At 54.8% G+C, this 22,500-nt stretch overlaps 2 protein-coding genes across 2 annotated transcripts in view; both read right to left on the bottom strand.

Moving 5' to 3' along the window:
- LOC308609624 (polyprenol dehydrogenase-like) overlaps nucleotides 1–17,406 on the bottom strand; it is a 187,994-nt gene extending 170,588 nt beyond the window's left edge. Inside the window, exon 1 of the mRNA XM_081223357.1 lies at nucleotides 17,291–17,406. Coding sequence (XP_081079483.1) covers nucleotides 17,291–17,399 — 109 coding nt within the window. The 5' untranslated portion in view covers nucleotides 17,400–17,406. The remainder of the gene's footprint in view (nucleotides 1–17,290) is intronic.
- On the bottom strand, nucleotides 7,703–17,417 carry LOC308609623 (E3 SUMO-protein ligase ZBED1-like). The gene is made up of 2 exons (XM_081223356.1): nucleotides 17,291–17,417; nucleotides 7,703–9,850 (listed from the first exon to the last, which is right to left on the bottom strand). Exon 2 carries the CDS (start codon nucleotides 9,809–9,811, stop codon nucleotides 7,718–7,720), a length of 2,094 nt encoding a protein of 697 aa, XP_081079482.1. The 5' UTR covers nucleotides 9,812–9,850; nucleotides 17,291–17,417; the 3' UTR covers nucleotides 7,703–7,717.
- Nucleotides 17,418–22,500: the final 5,083 nt, after the last annotated feature.

Here is a 22,500-nt window from a genome sequence, read left to right as displayed (position 1 = left end):
CCCCCTGAAGTGGAAGCACAGCGTCCTAACCGCTACACCACCAGGGAAGTCCCAACCTTCCTCTCATCTTAAAAAATATCTTCCCAGCAATCTCTAGACCACCGTTTGACCATAAAGCTGGGTCCACAGCCCAGCCACATGGACATAAAATTAGCCAGCACAAAGTATGAGTGTTCAGGCAACCGAGAGCCCTAACTAGCTTCCGATGGGCATCGTCTGGAAGCAGGGACCCAGCCAGCCGGTCCAGAGGAATGTGGAAAAGGCACCAGCTCAAGCCAGCATGGCACCGTCACCTGGATGACGGCTCATCCTTGTGGCAGGAGGACCTGACGGCCGCCTCTCATGCTGGCGTGTTTCCACAGCTTGAGAAACAAGTGCAGGTGTCAGCCACGAAGCAAAGCTGCTTACACCAACAGCAGGGGGACAGGAAGAGCTGGGGGCAGCTGACGGGCCCCACGGCTCTTCAGCCTCGTGATGTCACCTTGCATGGATCCTAAACCTTCCCTCCTACAGCGGTCACCACTAAACCCTGTGGCAACTCCCTCCAAACCGAGAGAAATACAAGAGGTCCATGGGACTTCCCTGGTGGTCCAGCGGTTAGGGCTCCATGCTTCCACTGCAGGGGGCACGGGTTCCATCCCTGGTCGGGGAACTAAGATCCCACAAGCCTCAGAGCATGGCCAAAATTTTTTAAATAAATAAATAATAATTTTTTTTAAAAAAATAAAAACGGTTATGCTAAAAGGGCCAACACCAGAGGAAAGAGCCATGTGGGGAGAAGCCCCAGGGATGACAGGAATAAATGTGGAAAGGGGGAGAGAAAACAGCCTCCACGTGGACCCGACAGAGGCCTTTCTAAGCAGGAGTCTTTTATGTGTGAATATAAGCCCCACCCCCTCTGCGGGCCACGTGAGGTAACAGGTAGTTTGAAGAGGCCCCCAGCCACCCCTGAGCACGTGGGCGACAGAGTCGCTGGACCCAAGAGCTGTGCCCGCTGAGGCCTGCAGCCCTGGTCACGTCCCATGGCACTCAGCTGCTCTATCTGCCAGCTCGGGCTGCATGGTGAGTACAGGTATGCATCAAGTGGCTGGGGCACCGTGATCCCTGCATGTGTCTGGGAGGGTGTTTCTGGACGAGATGAGCATTTGAACAGGTGGATGGAGGAAAGCAGATGGCTCTCCCCAGGGAGGGTGGGCCCCGTCTAATCAGTTGACACTTGAATAGAACAGAAAGGCAGAGGGAGAATTCTCTCTCTCTCTCTCTGTCCTTGAGCTGGGATGTCCATCTCCTCCTGCCCTTGGACATCTGTGTGCCTGGTTCTCAGGCCTTTGGACTCGGACTGAACACACCACCGGCTTTCCTGGGGCTCCAGATGGCAGACAGTGGCACTTCTTGATCTCCCGAACTGTGTAGGTCAATTCCAATCAATCAACCAATATATACATACCGATATAGAGATAAAGATACAGATATATGTACTACACAGGGTTCTGCAGAGAAACAGAACCAATACCTACATTTATCTATATATCATCTATCTACCTATCATATGTCTATCATCTACATATCTATCATCTAGCTAGCTAGCTAGCTATCTACCTATCATCTATCTATTATTATCTATCATCTATCCATCTTCATAGATATTAGATATATCCTGTTGGTTCCGTTTCCCTGGAGAGCCCTGACTAATACTGGCTCTGCTATAACAAAGTAGCACAGACAAGGTGGTTTAAACAACAGACACACGTGCCTCACAGTCCTGGAGGCTGTTAGCCGAGACCACGGCGAGGGCAGATTAGTTCCCAGCAAGGCTCTCCTCCTGGTTTGCACAGCTGCACACTTGCCATGTCCTCACGTGGTGGAGAGAGCGCTCTGGTCTCTTCCTCTTCCTATAAGGACACTAATCCCATCACGGGGACCCCACCCTCATGGCCTTATCTAACCCTCATCACCTCCCAAAGACCCCACTGTCTAATACATCCCCTCGGGGGTCAGGGCTTCCACAAACGAATTCGGGGGGCACACAAAGACTCAGTCTGTAACGTGCTCCCGCCACCTCACCCGGAGGTGTCCACACGAGGTCAGAGGCAGAGGAGGAAAGGCAGGGCCGGGGGCTCCCTGCTCGGTCTCCCCCTGCACTGCCAGCAGTACGGACGTGCCTTCCTGCACGTGCATCGTGCACCCACCATCCCCCCCGACTGTGTATCTGCTCCTCCCTTCATCCATCGCCCCGTCCCAACCCATCCCAACGCCTCGCCGGGGTGCTCAGGACAAGACCAGGGAGGGCCCCTGCCAGCCCCTCGCCCCGACCTCACCAGCCCCTCCCAGGGCGTGTCCCTCCTGCCAGACGCCCACCCAGGCAGGCTCACCACTGGCTCGGGCACTACGCGTGTGCCACCTCCGCTGTCCCGGGCCGCGCACCTTCACGAGGCCGTACACGGCAGGACAGCCCCGAACCAACCTGATCACAAACCCAGGACTGGCCCCCGTGGCCTGGCACACGAGACCCCGGATGCCAGCAGGAAGGGAGGTGACCCGGTCACTGCATCCCAGCGGCTGGACCTCCCCCACGTCCTCCTGCCACTGGAGACCCTCCATGTGGGCTTCACCGCCCACAGCCGAGGAACGGGCTCCTCCTTGGGGAGAGCCCACACACACACCCCCCAGGCAGGCCTGCGGCCACTCAGCCCATCCACTACGGGGCCAGCTGCCCGGGCCCGAGAGGCATGGTGTAGCTCTCTGGCCAAGTGCGTGTGAAGGGGTGAGGGCCACACCAGCCTCGGAGCCAGGGGACCAGGCACTGAGTGCAGGGTGATGCTCCCCCAACTCTCCTGGGTGAGAAGCTGGAAATGCTGAGTCCTCAGAGGTTCCGGGAGGAGGGTGGCCTGCAGGAATCCCACGGTTCCTGCCAGAGTGTCTTATGGAGCAGGGAAACGTGTGAACCTATGACACGTTGACCAATGACAGCTGTCCTTGAAGGAGAAATGTGCTAACTCATTAAATTTCCTGCAGGGAGAATCAAAGCTGCTCAACACATCTTCAGTTTACCCATAAAAGTATAGTATGGATGGATGGATGGATAGATAAACAGAGACACATAGATAGATAGATATGACAAATTGATAGGTAATAGAAAATACATAGATACATAGATGATAAATAAATAATAAGTATATAGATGATAAATAATAGATACATAGAAAGATGTTAGATACAGAGATGTATGATAAATTGATCATAGATACATAAATACATAGATGATATAGATAATAGGTTGATAGATAATATATAGAAAATGGACAAAGGCATAGATGATAGATTATAGATGCATAGATAGATTATAATACATAAATACATACATAGATGATAAAAATGTAGACAGATGATAGATATGTAATAAATACATAGATGGATGATAATAGATGACATAATTGACAGAATATAGAAAAGAAGATATACATAGATAAGATATAAAAGTATATATATTTATATATGTAAATATATATACTTATGTTTATATACATATTTACATTATATATTACATATATATATATATATATATGTATATATAAAAATAGAATCAACTCCATCCAGGCATGGAATCACAAAGGTTAGTATGTATGTAACAAACTGGCCATCGACACAATTATCAGCTCCTCCGCTGGACCATAAACCCCAATCCCGGCGTCCCTGGCGCTGTGCACGAGACGTGACCTTCCCGATGTCACCTACCCTCCAGTCACTGCCTCATTTCCACGAAGACCCAGCCGGGATCCTCCTGGAAGCAAAAGCCCCAAGAAGACTCATCAAGTACCATCTCCCAGAACACCCACCGTCCGAGGGGAAACGCATCTGCTGTCAACCCCACGTGACAAAATCTCTCAGGAGAAGTCCTCTTTCAAGGACAGCTGCGGAGACCACCGGGCTCCATCCTTCTAACAGAGGAAGCGATGCCCGTCTCCCTAAGGAAACACTTGCTGAGGAAGCTGCCCCTGTCTCGTGCCACCTGCCGTCTGCTAAAAGCCTATCCCATCTGGTCTCACGTCACCCAAAAAATTGAGTGAGTGTGGGCCAGTCGAGAAGGTGAACAAACTGGGCTGAAAACGAGAGGCGGGCAAAGCGTCCCACCTTGCTTCAGGCCAAAGGGCAAACCACTGAGCAGACAGTCTAAGAGTGCTCCCAGAAAACCGGCAGAAACCACCCCAGCAAAGAGGCCACGCAGAGCCCCCAGCCTCAGAGTCATAGCCTGGGAAGCCGGGATGGGCCCAGGCAGCCTGGGGGACCCGGAGACCACGCAGGTTCCAAACCCCAGGGCCTGGGAGGGCCCTGCGTCTGCAGGGCTGGCCCACAGGCCGGGTCTAGGCCAGGGCTGCAGGCCAGGAACCCGGGTCTGCAGAGAGGAACGGGGAGCCTGAACGGTCAGGATCTTGACTTGAGCATGACAGGATGGGGCTGGCTGTGTGCACGGCAGGGCCGGAGGAGAGGCCGGCGGGGCTGGAGGCTGAAGCCACCCAAGGCAAGCAGCAGCTGTATTCCACCCGCACGGGGCTGCAGAGGACGAAGCCAGCAAAGTTCAGAGGAGGGTGGCCAAGGGCCCCCAACACGTAGAAGGAGGACCCCGAAGGCCCAGCCGTGGGTCTGCTAGCCGTGAGAGGCACAGAAGGGCTTGTGTTTCCAGGCAGAGCTGCAAACCCAGCCCCCGGTGGCCAGAACAGCTGCAAAACGTCCAACGTTGGGTCTTAATTCAGTACAATTTATAGGACGGGGACACACGGGGCTGCAGGTTCCCAAGGAAAAGAATTCTAGCTATGTGTCCGGGATTGGTCCAGACTGCACGCGGAAACCAGAAAAATGAACCGTCCGAGGGCCGCGGTGCTTTCAGAAGCCTGTGAAGGGCCCCAGGCCTTCTCAGCGGGTCAGGCCTTGCTCAGAGGGTGGCCGAGACCCCGGGGTCACTCCAAACACACACTGAGGCGCCCGCCTCCCTAAGCCGGGATGAGAGCGGGACTCTGAAAGGAAACTGACTTTATAGCAAGACCTGAGCGTGAAACACACACCATTTTGAGGAAGCAGAGTCCTGGGCAGACCCAGATAAGACACATCCTTAACGGTTAGGGGCTGTGTTTTTACGAGAAACTCTGGATGCCAGCAAAGATACTTTATCTAAGACACTGAAGGCCACATTCCACTTAACGGTTCGACGGAGAACGCTCTGGAAGTGTCAGGTTATCATGACTGAAAACTGGCCCGTTTAAACTCAAAATGTTTGTGCACAAAAATTATACGTTTGAATCCCCCACCCCACGCCCCCAGGAACAGAGGCAACCCATAATATGCAAAAGGAGAAAAATACGACGGACGCCGACCTCCCAGTCTGTCTGTTCCTGGGGTACCTCGTTTTCTTAAAAGGAAGGAGAGAAAGGAAGGGAACGGGGAGAGAACAGAGTCGATGGGAAAGAACCCAGATGCCCTAGCTATACACATGGTCCGAGGTCAGCACCCCAAAAGGCTCGGCTTTTTAGAATCATCCTCCCTACGCCCAGTGCAAAGACAGCCCAGGGAACGAACGTGCAGAATCCCTACTCCTGTAGCAGGCTTCACCGGCCGGCAGCTTTCTTCACATAAACACATTGTGATGCCAAAAGATCCAGAAATGCATCACACCCTTGATGTGATTTCCAAAGACCCCAGAACAAAGCACAGTGGCCTTACTTCTTCTGCGTGGCTCGGAAAAGTCTCTTTAAACAAACAGAAAGAAAACCCTCCCTCGAGGCCGGAGGCTTTCCTGCAAGTGTGAAGCGTTACTCACACACGTCGGGCAGATAAATTAGGAGTCCGTTTATTGCTGGGGTTTCTTGAACAAGCGTCCGATTCGAAAGCGTTAAATAAGGAAAAGTATAAGCCAGGAAGAGGGCCGGCAACCCCAGGGCTTAGAAAAAAACGTGAGAAACGCAGAGAGGCGGCTAGCTGGAAGGACCCAAGTTTTCATGAGTGACAGAAAGCCAAGATTTTCAGAAATGTGAGGGGGGTGGGTCAGATGCAAAGCAGCCAAATACGGCCCGGGAGGTGGGATGTGCATCTCTGCGGCTCTTTTTCCAGCCGGAGAGCAGAGGGTCTGGAGACAGCGATGTTATCGCTTTCCTTCAAGGAGACGGCGCAGGTGAAGCTGCTTTCTGACACCCGATTTCCTAAACACATTCAAGGCTGGTGACATGAAGATAAAATACTGCCTTGGCCAGAGCCACAAGAAGTCCCCAGGCAATGAACCTGGAGAAATGCCCCCGGGATGCGGCTCGATGTTGGGATCCTGGGAAAAGATTGCCAAGGGCTGAGATGGGGCATTTGTAAATCGCATACCTCCCGACAAAACATCCATCCGGACTTGGGTTGTTTTAAGGTGGGAGCCAGAGATAAGAGTGGTGGCTTTTTCTTTTTTGGGTCCACATCGTGAAGCATGTGGGATCTTAGGGCCCCGACCAGGGATCGAACCCTTGCCGCCTGCATTGAGAGCGTGGAGTCTTAACCACTGGACCTCCAGGGAAGTCCAGGGGCTTTGCCTCTTAAAGAAAAGCAATTCGTTTAAAATAAATAAATAAATAAAAGTAGTTCTGAGTGTTAGAAACAGCCTTCCCGCTTCCCCCAATGGCGGAAGCAACCCATAAGGACCCCCAAAGATAAAATGATCCCTGGTACTATTTTTAACTCAATGCCCCCCGCCCCCCATCGGTGTTGAGTTTAAAACAGAGAATGCAAGAGCCCTTTCCGGGAATCAAATCTAAACCAGCCCTCTAGAGCCAGCCGTGGGCGCAAGAGGGTCCCCCGTATTCAAAAGCAGGGTTTCCAAGGAGTAGGGGACCGCCTTCTCTCTGTTCATCCCAAGAAAAGGGATTCTGGGGAAACCGGACCTTTGAAGCATCAGACTCACAAAAAACCCACCTCAAGACCCAGTAGCTACGGGGCTCACAAGGACTGTGAATTCAGGCAAGGGGAGAAAAAGACTGATTCATGGCAGAAAACACACCACAACCAACACCTCTTTTCTGCTTTTTTTTTTATAAGCGGTTGCACTGCAGGCTCTCACTGTTAGCATTTTCCACCAAACATAAAACTGGTGTCTCTTGAAAACAGGGCGTCTGGCGAAAGTGTCTCTCCCCGGCTACCCTGAGGCAAGGCTCCCACGTAAACGACAGCGTACACGGGTTCCTTCACCAGCCAACGGCTGACATCCACGGATGGTGTCGGTGCAGGACACGCAGGGGGTTTCATCCTCAGCTGCCTGCCGGTTTCAGTCTTTCTCCGATTTACCCCAAACCGTCCCTCGCAGAGGACACGCATGTTGCGGGTACGGAATTATCTAGGAGGCAAAACATCCCTGCCGGCCGTGCTTCTGTCGCGGAGCTTAGCATTTGCAAGCCTATCGGCGGACATCTAGAGCTTTTATAAGTCATTTCTTTCCCTTGCGTCCCAACGCAAGGGGCCCCTCCAGAGAAAACGCTCGTTTTCACCAGCTGTGGGCCACCCAAAGCCCCCCTACCTGTCCTTTGGGGCAACCAAAGCCCACCTCTCTCCTTTGGGCCACCCAAAGCCCCACCCAAGGTCCATCTCTCTCTTTTGCGCATTTCCTCTGTCCCGGGCAGCGCGCCCACCGGCGGGGTCAGTACTGACAGCCAAGCATCCGACGAGAGGCGCCCACGCTGGGTCCCCTCGCCCCCCGCTACACGAAGCCGCCGTCCCTGAGGCCGAAGTAGCCGGCGTGGCCGGCGTCGCCCAGAGGGAACGCCTGCTCGTGGTCCAGGCCCCACTCGCCCTCGTCCTCGTCCTCCAGCTCGGCCCCGGCGCCGCGCGCATTCTCGTACAGGAAGATCTGCTCGTGCACGTGCGCGGGGGCCAGGCGGTTGCGCTTGGCGCTGACGACGTTGGCCGAGGAGCCGAAGAGGCGCTCGGGGCAGACGCGCGTGGCCGCCACGGACCAGTACTTCTGCAGCACCCTGGGCAGCAGCGGGAAGAGCGCCAGGCGGTCGGACCACCACCTGAGGGGGTCCTCGCTGAGCCCCAGCACCTTCTGCGACTTGAAGTTGCTGAGCTCCTCCACCACCTGCGCGCGCCAGCCGTCCTGGTCCTCCACGCCCGCCGCGGGGCAGAAGATCTCGGCCAGCATGTCGTTGATGACGCTGGCGGGCGGCGGCGTGGCCGAGGGCGCCGGCTTCTTCACGGGGGGCTCCTCGGGCGGGGCGTACAGCTGGTCGCCGGGGGCGCGGTAGGCGCCGTCCTTGGCCTTGTCCAGAAGCCCCTTGGCCTCCTCCACCACCCTGTTCTCCACTTGCTGCCTCTCGAAGGTGGACAGGAAAGGCAGCCTCTTGTAGCGCGGGTCCAGGAAGGTGGCCACGTTGAGGAACATGTCGATCTCGGGCGTCTCCTGGTAGGTCTTGGCGAGCTCCTTGGCGATCACCTCCTTGGCCATGCTGATCTCCTTGGAGTCGGTCTCCTTGCTGTTGAGCGTGCTGTTGAGCAGCATGTGCAGCAGAGGCTTCACCATGCTGATGGTGGGGTACTTGGATACGGACAGCATGTCGGCCACCTGCTTGAAAGGCTGCAGCAGGTCCACCAGGCCCTCGATGGTGGCCCACTCGGCGGCCTCCAGCAGCAGGTGGTGGTTATTGCTGTCCTCCAGGAGGACCCCGGCGATGGCGAACTGCTGCTCCTTGAGGCGCTGCAGCATGGCCAGCGTGCTGCCCCACCAGGACACGCGGTTGCTGACCAGCATGCAGTGGGCGGCGTTCTGCTGCTTCTGCTTCTCGTACAGCATGTACATGGCCACGGTGGACTGCTGGAAGTACTCCACCAGCCTGCGGCAGCGGCCGAGCAGCGCGCCCAGCTTGGGCAGCCGGAAGGCCTGCTGGATGCCCGCATCGAACGTGTGGCCCAGGCAGGGCATCTGCACCGCGATGTCCAGCAGCGAGCAGGCCTTGGCGATGTCCTTGCCACGGTCCGTGGTGGCGCTGAAGACCTTGGAGCTGACGCCCCACTCGATGAAGGCTTCGTACAGGACGCGCGTGATGGTCTCGGCCGCGTTGTCCTCCGGCACCTCGAAGGTCTTGAGGCAGCGGGAGCCCAGGAAGAGGCCGTGGGGGGCGGCGCGGCCCAGGAAGTGCGCGGCCAGCGTCACGTAGGTCCGGTTCTGGCTCTCGCTGCGCCACAGGTCGGTGGAGACGCCGCACCACGCGGCCTCCGCCAGCTCCTTGAGCACCACGTCGCGCACGGCGCCGTAGCGCTCGGGGATGGCCTTGCCGCAGAAGAACTTGCGGCTGGGCAGCTCGTAGCGCGGCTCGGCCGTCTTCAGCAGCACCCTGAACGTGGGCTCGTCCACGATGGACGCGGGGTAGAGCCCCTCGCAGATGAGGCCCATGACGGCGGCCGTCAGCTCCTGCTGCCTGCGGCCGTCGTGGCCGTGCGCCGCCGCCGCCGCCGCCTTGGCGGCCGGCGGCTCCGGCGCGCTCTGCTGCGCGGCCTCGGGCTTGAGCTTGGAGAAGGCGCTGGCGAAGGCCTCGCGCATCTGCTCGGTGTTGCTCTTGACAAACTCACAGAACTCATCGGGGTGGTTCTTCTCCAGGTGGTAGGACAGGTTGGAGGTGTTGCCCGAATAGGCGATCTGCGCCATGCAGATGCGGCAGTAGATCTTCTTCCACTGCAGGATGCAGCCCTCGGCGTTCGTGTCGAAGCCGAAGTAGCGCCACACTTTGCTCTTGGCGCGCGGGTGCGCCACCAGCTTGAGGTCGGTCTGCGCGCCCTCCAGGCTCTTGCCCTCCATGGCGCCACCCGGGCCGGGCCTCCGCTCATTCGGGACGACCTGCCGAGAAGCAGCGAGACAAACACAGCGTGAGAAGAGACCCGGCTCCGGCTGGCGGGGACCGGGGCTGCTCCGGAACCAAGGGCGCACGGAGAGGGACCCCGGGGGCCGCCGCTCCGGCTCGTGGCTTTGGCAAAGCAGAGGGGCCAGTCTGACAAGCCAGCAACTCTTCCATCCAGGTGCGTCCGAAGACACGCGTTTTTTATTGTTAGTTTGGGGATCGTCTTTGGGCTGCTGATGACAGCTCTTTCCTCACCTGAGCTGCTTTACTCTGTCCTGTTCTAGGAAATCCAGGAGCCCCGATGCCAAGCAGGGGGGCTCGTTCTCCAGATGGAGGCCACATTCCCAAGCGCCCCACCAGCCCAAGATGACCCCCACCCCAGCCGAAAACCTGGTCAGCAAGCACGCGTGCCACACACCACCATCAGATGTGGCTCCGATCAGAAGACGAAAACAGAGGGTCTCAAGCGGATATTAAGTTGGCAGAGTGGCATTAAATACGAGCTTTTTCTAATTTTATGTTTTGAAATGATGCCTTTTTGACCACAATGAGATATCACCTCACCCCCCGGCGGAATGGGTTTCATCAAAAAGAACACAAATAACACATGCTGTTGAGGGTGTGGAGAAAAGGGAACCCTCCTACACCGTTGGTGGGGATGTAAACTGATGCAGCCACTGTGGAGAACAGGATGGAGGTTCCTTAAAAAACTAAAAATAGAGATGCCATATGATTCAGCAATCCCACTCCTAGATATTTATCCGAAAGAAACAAAAACACTCATTAGAAAAAAGATCCATGCACCCCCCATGTTCACAGCACCATGATTCACAACAGCCAAGACACGGAAGCAACCTAAACGTCCACTGGCCATGGACAGAGGAATGGATAAAGAAGATGTGGTACATATATACAGTGGAATATGACTCAGCCATAAAAAAGGAACGAAATTGCGCAATTTGAAGCAACATGGATAGGCTTGGAGATTATTATGTTGAGTGAAATAAGTCAGACAGAGAAAGACAAATACTGTATGGTATCAGTTATATGTGGAATCCAAAAAAAAATTTTTTTTCTTTAAACTAGTGACTATAACAGAAAAGAAGCAAACTCACAGATATACAGAACAAATTACTGGTTACCAGTGGGGAGAAGGAAGCGAGAGGGGCAATATAGGAGAACGGGGTTGAGAAGAATGAACTATAATACTCAGTATAAAATAAATAAGATACAAGAATATATAGTACAACACAGGAAGTACAGCCAATATTTTATAATAACTATAAATGGAGTATAACCTTTAAAAACTGTGAATCACTATGTTGTACACCTGAGACTTATATAATACTGTACATCAACTATATATCAATTAAAGAAAGTTAAAAATATTACTTTCTGAACTGCACACGCTCTAGTTGTTTTGTTTTTTTTAAAATCTATCTATCTATCTATCTTGGCTGCGTCAGGTTTCAGTTGAGGCATGCGGGATCTAGTTCCCCGACCAGGGATCGAACCCGGGCCCCCTGCATTGGGAGCGCGGAGTCTAACCCACTGGACCACCAGGGACGTCCCTCTATTTTTCTCCTAGGTGCATCTGGGATCAGGAACCAGATTGGGGCAATACTGGACTTCTCAATCCCTGGAACTTCTCAAAATGCCCACCGTGGGCACTCACACCTGGGCACAGAGATACCTATGAGCTGTGGTGCAGCACTGCCCGGCTGTCAGTGGGGAAGTCGACCTTAGGTCCAGATCCCCGGGTTCCCACTGTTGGTGGTGCCCACACATTCGGCTTCCTGGAGCTGCCAATCAGGGCCAGGACACCCAAAAGGGCAGCTGAGTTTTCTTAAAAGCTGGCTGTTACTCACAGACATAGAAAACAAACTAGTGGTCACCAAAGTGGAAAGGTGCGGAGGGATAAATTAGGAGTTTGGGATGAACAGATACACACTACTATATATAAAACAGATAAGCAACAAGGACCTACCATATAGCACAGGGAACTACATTCAATATCTTGTAATGACCTATAATGGAAAAGAATCTGAATATATATGTATAATTGAATCACTGTACTGTACACCTGAAGCTAACACAATATTGTAAGTCAAGTATGCTTCAATAAAAGAGAACTTTTTAAGTAAATAATCATAAACAAATATACATAAATATATATGCCTAGACACAGAGAGAAAAAGATATGCTTTAAGAGCATGAATGTTAGTTTTATTACTTATTTGATTTCCTCAAATGATGTCCATGGAACAGACTTCCCCCTGAAATGGGTTAAGTCTGCGAGCTTTCAACCCCCTGTACAGCACTCAGGGGGTTAAAACACAAAGTGCACCAACCAGGTGTTTTCTGAGTGTGGGGCGTATGTTCAAAACCAAAACCCAGTAACAACGACAGTGGTTTGAAAGCGGCCCCCCTCCCCAAATTCATGTCCCCCCTAAACCTGACAGTGGGACCTAGGTGGAAACGGGGTCTTTGCGGACGTGATGAAGTGAAGGGTCTGAGATGAGGTCCCCCTGGATGAGGGTGGCCCTACATCCAATGACAGGGTCCTTACAAGACACAGGAGAGGAGAGACACAGACACAGAGGAGAAGCCCCGGGAAGACAGAAGCAGAGACAGGAAGGATGTGGCCACAAGCCCAGGGGCGCCTGGAGCCCCCAGAAGCTGGAAGAGGCAGGAAGGAGCCTTCCCTGGAGCCTCTGGAGGGAGCGCGGCCCTGGGACACCTTGACCTCAGAATAGGACCTTATTTGGACAAAAGGTCTTTGCGGATGTGATGCAGGGAAGGGTCTGAGATGAGGTCCTCCTGGATGAGGGTGACCCTGCATCCAATGACAGGGTCCTTCTAAGACACAGAAGAGGAGAGACACAGAGGAGAAGCCACGTGAAGACAGAGGCAGAGACGGGAGGGAGGCGGCCACGAGCCCAGGGGCGCCTGGAGCCCCCAGAAGCTGGAAGAGGCTGGAAGGACCCTCCCCTGGAGCCTCTGGAGGGAGCGCGGCCCTGGGACACCCTTGACTTCGGGTTTCTGGTCTCTAGAAAGAGACAGGATGAACTTCCATGATTTTAAGTACTTTGTTACAGCCGCCCCCAGACGCTCTGCTGATGAGAACAAAACTATAAAAAGCTATGAGTGGTAACATCACCCCTGGTGCTGGGCGCCCTGCGGTCAAAAGGGCCCACCGGAGGCTTTCCGGGAGAGGTCACGCTTGGGGGGGCTGGTTTGAGGGGCACGTCGTAGCCAGGGCTGGGGCAGCAGAGTCTCCAGGACAGGAGGAGGGGTTCCGACACAGCCAGGACTTTCACAAAGAGGAAACCCCCAAACCGCACATCCTACAGCCAAGCCAGGATGGGGCACCTGAGCGTGGGAAAGGTGGTCCCAAAAAGCGACGGGAACTGCACAGCGGGCACCACACCTGGGCTCTGGAATATGAGTTGCCACATCCCGCACGGGCCACGCGATTCAGTTTTATCAGATCCGACTACACCTTGATGATGATGATGAATTATTGCTGTGATTTGGCTGAAGGAATCCAGCGCCATCCTGGCGCAAACTTTTGCCCACAAAGCAGGAAGCATCCCTGACACGGTGACAACCTAAGGAGGCACCGCCTGTGGGGCCTCCCCCTGCGGCATCACTTCCTTCGGGCCAATGATGTCAGAACCTCCAAGGAGGTGACACACAGTAGGAGGGTTCTGAGCACATACGTTGAAGGCGGCTGCACAAAGCCACCCTCCACTGTCTGGAGGGAAAGGTCTACATCTCCCGTCAGTCAGGAATCAAGGTTTTGTCAAAGCAGCCTCTCCACAGGGTCCTTCTTACAGGGCGGCCTGAGCATCTCTGGGGGGGACCGTCGCCAAGACACTGCCAGGGATGTGGCGAGGTCCTGCCTTTTCTCACATCAGAGACACCAGCCAGATCTTCCCGATCAGCTTCACCAACACAAGGAACATGTCACAAGACACAGGATGAAGCCACCAAGTGGAGCATCAGCTGCATTCTGCCTAGTGGGTACTTCAGGAAACTGGCAAGAACCAAAAACAGGGCCACTCTCCCTGATTTCTGTTTGTTTGTGTTGGAGAACATAGTTATTCTTCACTGGGAAAAAATGTTACTGGGAATAACATGTAAGTGACTTGTTATGTTACTTGAAATATATGTTGTAAATTTCCATTTCAAATTTCTGTTCACATTTTTTTTTCATTTCAAATAAATTTAAATTTAATTAACATGTAAGTGAACAGGATCCACATGGATAAGTAAAAGCCACATAAACAAAAGCTCTTGGGGACTTCCCTGGAGGTCCAGTGGTTAAGACTCCACGCTTCCAAGGCAGGGGGCATGGGTTCGATCCCTTGTCAGGAAATTAGGATCCCACATGCTGCGTGGGACAGCCGAAAAGTAAAAATTTAAAAATTTATTTTAAAAAAAGTTCTTTGGTGGGGGGAGTACTTTTTTTTTTTTTTTTTTAAGAGTAAAAAATGCCTAAGATCATGAAAACTGTGGCTTCACCTCCCTGGATCCACAACCCCCAACTGTTCATCTGTACACAACACCAACGAGAAATAACTTCCTCTTTATCGGTTTTTAAAAACCCTACAGTTTGAACACCAGGATCCACCCTAAAATAGCTTCATAAATGGGCCAGCTGACATCTTTTGGGGTGTCAGCCCATCAGCAGAAGTCCATTTCCAGACCTACCTCCTATTTCCAACAGAATTCTTAAGGGAAATGTCTGTGTGGTATCAGAACTGCCCTGTAAAACGCATCTGGATGATTTTCTCTCCCTTTCAAAACTCACTGATGCATCAGAGACATTTAATTTGTAATAGACAATCGCCACAGAGAATCTGGAAATCAGAGTCTCTTACAGGAATTTTTAATTTGCTTACACACGTCTCTATCCAGGCACAACCTGCAACAATCATGAGTCTGTAATGATCTTGTTTACAGATGGCGCATTTTAAGGTTACACTCAGGAGTGGGTTACTTTTTCAGCATCTTCCTTCACCTTTTCATAGAATCCACGTGAACTCACACCACACGCCTGTCCCCCACCTGGTAAAATGTGCAGGACCACCCACAATTCCAAAGCAACAGTAATAACTGTGAGGCAGCTCCATGTTATCTGAGTCCCAATAAAAGTTTTATTCCTGCATTAAATATGTGCAGTATGCACAAGCAACTCATCAAAACGCTGAGACGATCTACAGACAGATTCTCTAGATATTGAATATCTGACATGCAAATATTAGCAAACGATCGTAACCAAGGTAGTTTGAAATCTGATGCATGATCTGACCGCTCAGGGTGGGTTATCAAAGAACTTTCACAATAGCAAATGCACTTCAATAATCACCGCTGTGGTTTGTCGTTACCCGTTTAGAATATATAAATAAGAGAATATTTCCGTATCAACTATCTTATACTGTGCACATTTTTATTTATATAGACTATATAAATTATTTTAAAAAAAAAGAAAACGTGATGGTTCAGAACAACAAACCCCAGCTACTCTCCATGTGGACTGGGCCTCTGGTTACTGTTTATTCAGCTCCATACCGGGACAAAGTTCAATGTCTCCTCCCCCGCAAAGGTTAAGTCCAGTTAGGGGCAAATAAAAAATGGGTCCAAAAGCAGAGGAACAGTGCCACTTGGGACACCGGCCACCACCAGGCACAAGGGATGGATGTTCGTTCACTCCTCCGCCCAGACCTAAAATGATTTCTAACCCCGCAGACCACGTGGCTTGCACACAGCAAGCCCATCTTTCGATGAAACAACCCTCTGCAAAAGCCGGAATAAGGATGCCCTCGGCTGACACATGGCTTCATGGCTGGTTTGCCTTTCCACAACTTTTTTTTTTTCCTCAATCAATCAACAGGTGGAAACCACAAGGCAAGCCCTCAGGTTGGATGCATCTCCAACACGTTTCCGAGGCACGCACTTTGGGGTGCTGCTGCGATAACAGCGACAAGTCTAAATTCCATCCTTAACTTGTCTTTTCTGCGAGCAGCTAAACGGGCTCCCAGGCGAGACAGCCAGACGCTGTCTTGCCGAGCAAAACTACTCGGAGTGGAGCGCGGGGCAACTTGGGACAGCTTTCCATACCTCTTCGCTGTTTTCAAGCCAGTCCTGATCTCAAAGGTGACTATGCGGACCCCACCCCCGAGCCCCAGGTACTACTGGCTGGGGTCTTACCCTCTGTTCATTTCTGATCGCTCTCAATGTGTTTTTTTAATAAAAAAATACCGAAATCCAGCTTATCAGAAAACCAAATGCTCACCTCACATAAACCTGGAAGATGTATTTCCCTGGATGGAGGCCTGGGAGGGTGGAGCTCATATAAAAATATCTACTCCTGCTGGGGAGCTGCAGGTTTCCAAAGTGTGGCCCCGGCAGCGCCCCTGCCGTCGGGGAGTGGAGCGATTCTCAAGTATTTTCACAACCAAAGTCACATGTTCTTTGCCTTTTTTTCACCCCCGCGTCTCAGGGGTGTTGCCCAGATGCTGCTGGGGGTTCCAGGTCCATAGGGTGGAAACACGGGTGAACCTGAGACTCTATCTATCCCCTTAGGCCACACAGTAGAGAGACCGGGCACAAGGTGACACAGCACCACTCTTCCCACAGTATACTTTGTTTTAGAAAGGAGTCATCTGTCACCTAAAAATACAATGTCATGTATGCTCGCGTAGCCTAGGGAGAGTGTGATCTCCTGCAAATTAGGGCAGACAGAGATTCCTACACGTTTCCCCGTTTTACGTCCTGGGCACGCCGCTGCGACCAGACACAGCCCCAGACGCACCGCCACCCCCCCTCGCCCCCCGGAGGTCCCGAACGTGCGTGAAGAGCGCGAACGGGTCCCCGGAAAGTTTGGGACCGGAGACGCCGCGGAGGTCGCGGGGGCCAGAGGAACAAGGTGCCCCAGAACGGAAGCCCCTCCCTCCAGGACTCGCCGCGCCCCCGAGCGCGCCCGGCGTCCCCCACCCACCCCGGGAGGGCCCGTCCTACCTGACCCTGCGCGCGGCCGGGCTCTCGAGCGCCCCCTCCTTCGCCCCGGCCGCGGGGCTGCGGGGCGCGCGGGACCCCGGGGACCCCGGCCCGCAGTGCGCGCGGGGAGCGGACCCCCGGGCCGACCCCGGCCCGGGATGCGCGGAGCGGGGGAGGAGGCGCGTGGGGACGGCGCACCTCCCTCCCCCCGCGCGGCCGCCCGGCCCTGCTTCCGGGAGCGCCCGGCGCGGCGCGCCCTGACCGGCGGCCGGGGTCAAGGGCACGCGGGTCCCCGCCGCGCCCCTCCCCCGTTCCTCCCCCACCCTGGGGGTCCCGGCCGAGCGATGGGCGCGACCCCGGCCGGGCGCCGCCGCCGCCGCGAGCCCCCCGCCCGCTCCCGGCGCCGATGCCCCCGCCCCCCGCCGACCGCTGACCTGGCTCCGCGAAGCCCGGGAGGCGGCGGCGCAGCAGCTGCGCCAGGACCACCGCCGCGCCCACCGCGTACACCCGCAGGGCCGCCAGCGCCGCAGACAAAGGCGACATGGCTGCCCGGCCGCCGCTTCCGCGCCGCCCGCGGGACTCAGAGCCCCGCCGGACGGCGGAAACGCGCCCGCGCCGGCCCGCCCCCCGCGCCCACGCGCCCGCCCCGAACCCCGCCCGGACCCCGCCTGGACCCCAGGACGCCGCCTGACCCGGGGCGCCGGACCCCAGACCCCCGACCCCGGCCCGGAATAGGCACTCCCGCCCGCACCGCGAACCCCCTCCCGGATGACGACCTCCGCCCGGACCCCGGGACTCTGCCTGACGCCGGGGCCCCAGACCCCAACCCGGACCAAGGACCCCAGGGACCCCCGCTCAGACCAAGGACCCCAGGGACCCCCCCCGACCCCAGGGACCCCCGCCCGCACCGAGGACCCCAGGGACCCCCGCCCAGACCAAGGATACCAGGGACCCCCGCCCAGACCAAGGAACCCAGGGACCACCCCCCGACCCCAGGGACCCCCGCCCGAACCAGCGGCCCCTCCCTGTCTGGGCCCTGGGACCCCTCCTGACCCCGGACCCCTGCTCAGACCATGGACCCCACCCGGATCCCCAGGACCCCTGCCTGGCTGCAGGACCCCCACCCAGATGTGGACCCAACCGACCTTGGACTCCTGCCCGGAACCCCCAATCCGGCCCTCGGACCACAAGAGCCCCCCTGGACCTCAGACCCTCCATTGAGACCGTGGACTCCCTCTAGGCTATTGCCCACCTCCACAACAGAACACCAGGCCCCCCAGACAGGACCATGGACTCCCACGTGGATCCCTCCTGGAGCGTGGAACCCCCAGCTCAGACTTCCACCAGACCCCCACTAGAACCACAGACCCCGCCCAGATCACAGCTAGGACCCTCCCACCCCACACTTCCCCAACCCAGACCCCCAGTAAGACCCCACACAGACCCCTATCCAGAACCTTACAGAAACCCTAAACCTGGCAACCCCAGACCCTGCAGGGGCCTTAATACCCACCAGAACCCTGGACCACATCCATATCCCCCCAATTCAGACACCTACTGGACAGCACCCCTCATACACACACCAGCAGAGACCTCCTCCTCCCTGTCATCAGTGCCCGCCAACACCCAGGACCAAGGATCTCCACCCCAGCCCCACCAGGATTCCTGCCCCTGCTAGGACCCAGGATCGCACACTCCACAACCCTCTGGAACTGTGACCCCCGCACCTGGACTCTGGGTCTCCCCCCATCGCCACAGGAAGTGAACCCAGCTGGTCTGACTTGGGGGGTCACCCCCAACGTGCAGGCTGCCCCCCTCCACTCAGGCCACCTGGAGATGCTCAGCATACAGACCTCTTTGGTGGAATCCAAGGCTGGGTTAGGAGGGTCCTTCTGGTCTTTGTGACCCTCTGTCCTACAGATGAGAAAACCGAGGCCAGGAAGCCTTCCCAGGATCCCTGGCAAGACCATGGTATCAGCTGCCCCCCTTGGCCAGGTGCACCCTGGTGTGCCAGGCATGCCCAGGTGTGCCCAGAAAAGAGCATCAGGGAAAGCCTCCATAGCTGCCACCCTCAAGGGTTTCCTGCAAGAGCCCCAGGTGTGGCCACAGTGATAGAATAAGAAGGACCTAGAAGCAGGTGGAACCCAGGGAACAGTGGGGGCGTGGACCTGTCCCTGGGTGTTTGTCCAAAAAGAAAGGCCCGCTGCCAGGCATGTTATCTGTGGAGGCATAGCAATGCCAGCTGACGCCTCCTGTCCTCTTGCCCAGTTTCCCCGAAGCGTCTGTGTTTTAACGTGGTTTCTGGAGCAGTGAATGCAGGGGCTGGGGTCGTCACCAGCTGCTTCCGGCCACGGCCCCCAATTCAGAGAGCCTGGAACGCATTAGAATGTTGATGCTACAAATGCACTTGACTTTTATGGCACCTGTAATAAATCACCCCGCGTGTAGCAGCTCGAACAAACACCAACATAGGATCTCACTGCCCTGTAGGTGAGAAGTCTTGCCTGTGGGTCTCCTGCTCAAGGTCTGACAAGGTCAAAATCGAGATGTCTACCCACTGGGCTCCCAAGGGAGTGGATCTGGAAGAGCCTGTTTCCAAGCTCATTTGGGTTAACAGCAGAATCTAGTTCCTTGTGGTTCTAGGGCTGAAGTCCCCGCCTCTACGCTGGTGGTCAGTGGTGGGGAGGGGTCTGAGCAGGTGTCCCCTAGATGCCACCCTCAGCATCTAGTCACCTTCCCGTCTCTCACATCTCTCCCGCTCCAGCCAAAGTTCTCTGCTTTTGAGGGTTCATGGGATTAGAATGGAGCAGGGACCGGGTTAATCTGGGATCATCTCCCTATTTTAGGGTCCATACCTTAATTACATTTGTAAGGTCCCTTGTGCCATATAAAGTTCCAGGGGATTCTGGCTTGGACACCTTTGGGAGATATCCTTGGTCTCCTCCACCATGCTTGACAAATTCCCGTCCCTTCAAGGATTTTAGGACTCCACCACTGAAGGTAGGTTCACCTGGACCAGAAGAGGCAGGGACAACTCCAGCTGAGGGGCAGGACATCCCCCCGGAAAAGAAGGTTAGGCAGAATGGGGCTCCCTAGTAGAGGACCAGGAAGCAGGGCGAGAGCAGCCATCTGGTTGACCCAGAGGCCAACATCTGCCATCAGGCACCCTTGGCACAGTTACAAGGTGCTCATAATCATCTTTGGAGTCTTTTTGAACTTCTCTTAAAATCGGGGGCGGGGGGGAAGACTATAATAATAATAATGAATAAATACAAATAATGCATGCAGCATGGAAAATAAGTTTTCTACCAGAACTGTCTTAAAATATACATTTTAGGGCTTCCCTGGTGGCACAGTGGTTGAGAGTCCGCCTGCCGATGCAGGGGACACGGGTTCGTGCCCCGGTCCGGGAAGATCCCACATGCCGCAGAGCGGCTGGGCCCGTGAGCCATGGCTGCTGAGCCTGCGCGTCTGGAGCCTGTGCTCCGCAACAGGAGAGGCCACAACAGTGAGAGGCCCTCGTACCGCAAGAAAAACAAACAAAAAAAAAAAAAAAAAAAAAAAAATATACATTTTAATATATCTTATGGAAGCCGCAAAGGTGACCATAGAATGGCCCCGAGGAAGCCAGATCCTGAAGCATCACATGGGGTGGTCAGTTCCTAGAGGCCCCTGGCCCTAGAGAAGGGGGCTTCAGCGATGCTGGCCACACACTAAACCACAGCAACGTGGGCCCTCAGAGAACTTTGTGTTGGTAAGGAGCCTCTTTGTGGTCCAAGGTCACCCTCCGTACGACAGCCCCTGATAATTCAGTGGCTCCCTCCCACCTGAGTCTCCTTGTAAGCAGGCAGCCCCCATGGCAGCTCCTCTACCACACCAGGTACATGGGCCACACCGGCCACTTCTGTTTCATTCCTCTCCTATCCCTGGTGCTAACACTGTTATTGTGCAAATTGTATTCCCTGCAAATAACCAATAACCGTGGACTCTGCCAGTGCAAACTGTGCTATAGTAATTCACTAGGATGCCTGGTCTTTTTTTTTTATTGATTGATTTGTTTGGTTGCGCCGGGTCTTAGTTGCAGCCGGCGGGCTCCTTAGTGGCAGCATGCAGGCTCCTTAGTTGTGGCATGCAAACTGTTAGTTGTGGCATGCCTGTGGGATGTCGTTCCCTGACCAGGGATCAGACCCGCGCCCCCCGCATTGGGAGCACAGGGTCTCAACCACTGCGCCACCAGGGAAGTCCCAGGAGCCTCATAGCTGGGAGAGAGGCTAGAACAGGTTCTCCTTCAAACCCCCCAGGAGGAACCAGCCCTGCCCACACCTTGATCTCAGACTTCTGGACTCCAGAACTGTAAGAGGATACATTTCTGTTGTTTAAGCTCCCCAGTTTGGGGTACTTGGTTATGAAAGCCCTCGGAACCTAACATAGATGCTGAAGAAAAATATTTTCTCCTGAAAGGGACCCCCCCAGCCACAGTTCTGAGCCCTCAAATCCTGACACTTGAGGGGATAGTCAGACCCCTCGAGCTCTGTGGTCACCCTAGTATGTCTTCAGACCTTCAGATTCTATAACCTAGACATGGATCCATCACAATCATCACGGAGCCCAAATCTCCTCCAGGCTCTGGGTGTCCAGCTTTCTTGGGGTATCAGGGAGGCCCGAGTTCAGTACCCGGCAGCAGATGGAGAAATAGGCAAGTGCCCTGAGCTCCTGGAAGGGGGGACGCCCCATGACTCTCTATCCAGCACGATAGGAAGCTGTGACACGCGCTTTGAACACTTGGTCGATGCAACCTTTACACATGAGACTGATTTCTTCCTACTTCACCTCCCTCCTGAATGATGGAGCAGGAGTTGATGGGTTAGGGACTTCCCTGGCGGTCCAATGGTTAAGACTCCGCACTTCCACTGCAGGGGGCCCAAGTTGGATCCCTGGTCCTGGAACTAAGATCCTGCATGCCTCGCGGGGCAGCCTAAATAAATAAAAGAGTTGATGGGTTATTTAGCAATTAAACCATGGTGTGAGTGCCTGCATGTGCGTGCATGCTGCCCCGGGGGGTTGGGGGAATGGCCTCACACATGCTACCCTGCACTGCCCACATGAGACGGGCTGTCACGTACACTCACAGCCTGTGGAGGAGAAAAGCCCACTGGGGCCGCACGGGGCTGCCCCTGAGGTCAGGGTGGACCCCAGAGGCAGGCTTTCTAGTCACAAGGGTCTGAGGGGACCCTAGGAGGGTGTGATGGGCTCGTGTGAATAATTCCTCGAGCAGATGGGAGCTCAGTTGACTACGGAGGGATGAACCCTCAGCGAGCGTGGCCCCCCTGCTGAGGAGGGGGCTGGGCTGGGGGAAATGAAAGGGAGATGCTGAGCGGACAGGCCAGTGTGCCATCAGGCCATTTGAGGGCCCCCTGGTTCCCCCCAGACACCAAGGAAGCACCTCACATTGGCCTTAATTTTCATCATTGCGGTGCAGTATGATTGGGAGGCTGGGATGCGGTGGTGTAAGGAGGAAGGTGGATCCCAGTGTTTTACTGAGTGTGCAGACCAGGCGCGACCCTACACAGATGGCGTGTACACAGGGCAGATCCATAGGGGTGTTTTTCCATGAGTCTGGGGAGACTCGTTTAACGGCTGCATC

The sequence above is a fragment of the Mesoplodon bidens genome (assembly GCF_964165515.1).
Source record: "Mesoplodon bidens genome assembly, chromosome: Y".
Taxonomy (NCBI): Eukaryota; Metazoa; Chordata; class Mammalia; order Artiodactyla; family Ziphiidae; genus Mesoplodon; species Mesoplodon bidens.
Note: the sequence above shows the minus strand (reverse complement) of the source record. Positions and strands in the feature narration are given on the sequence as shown.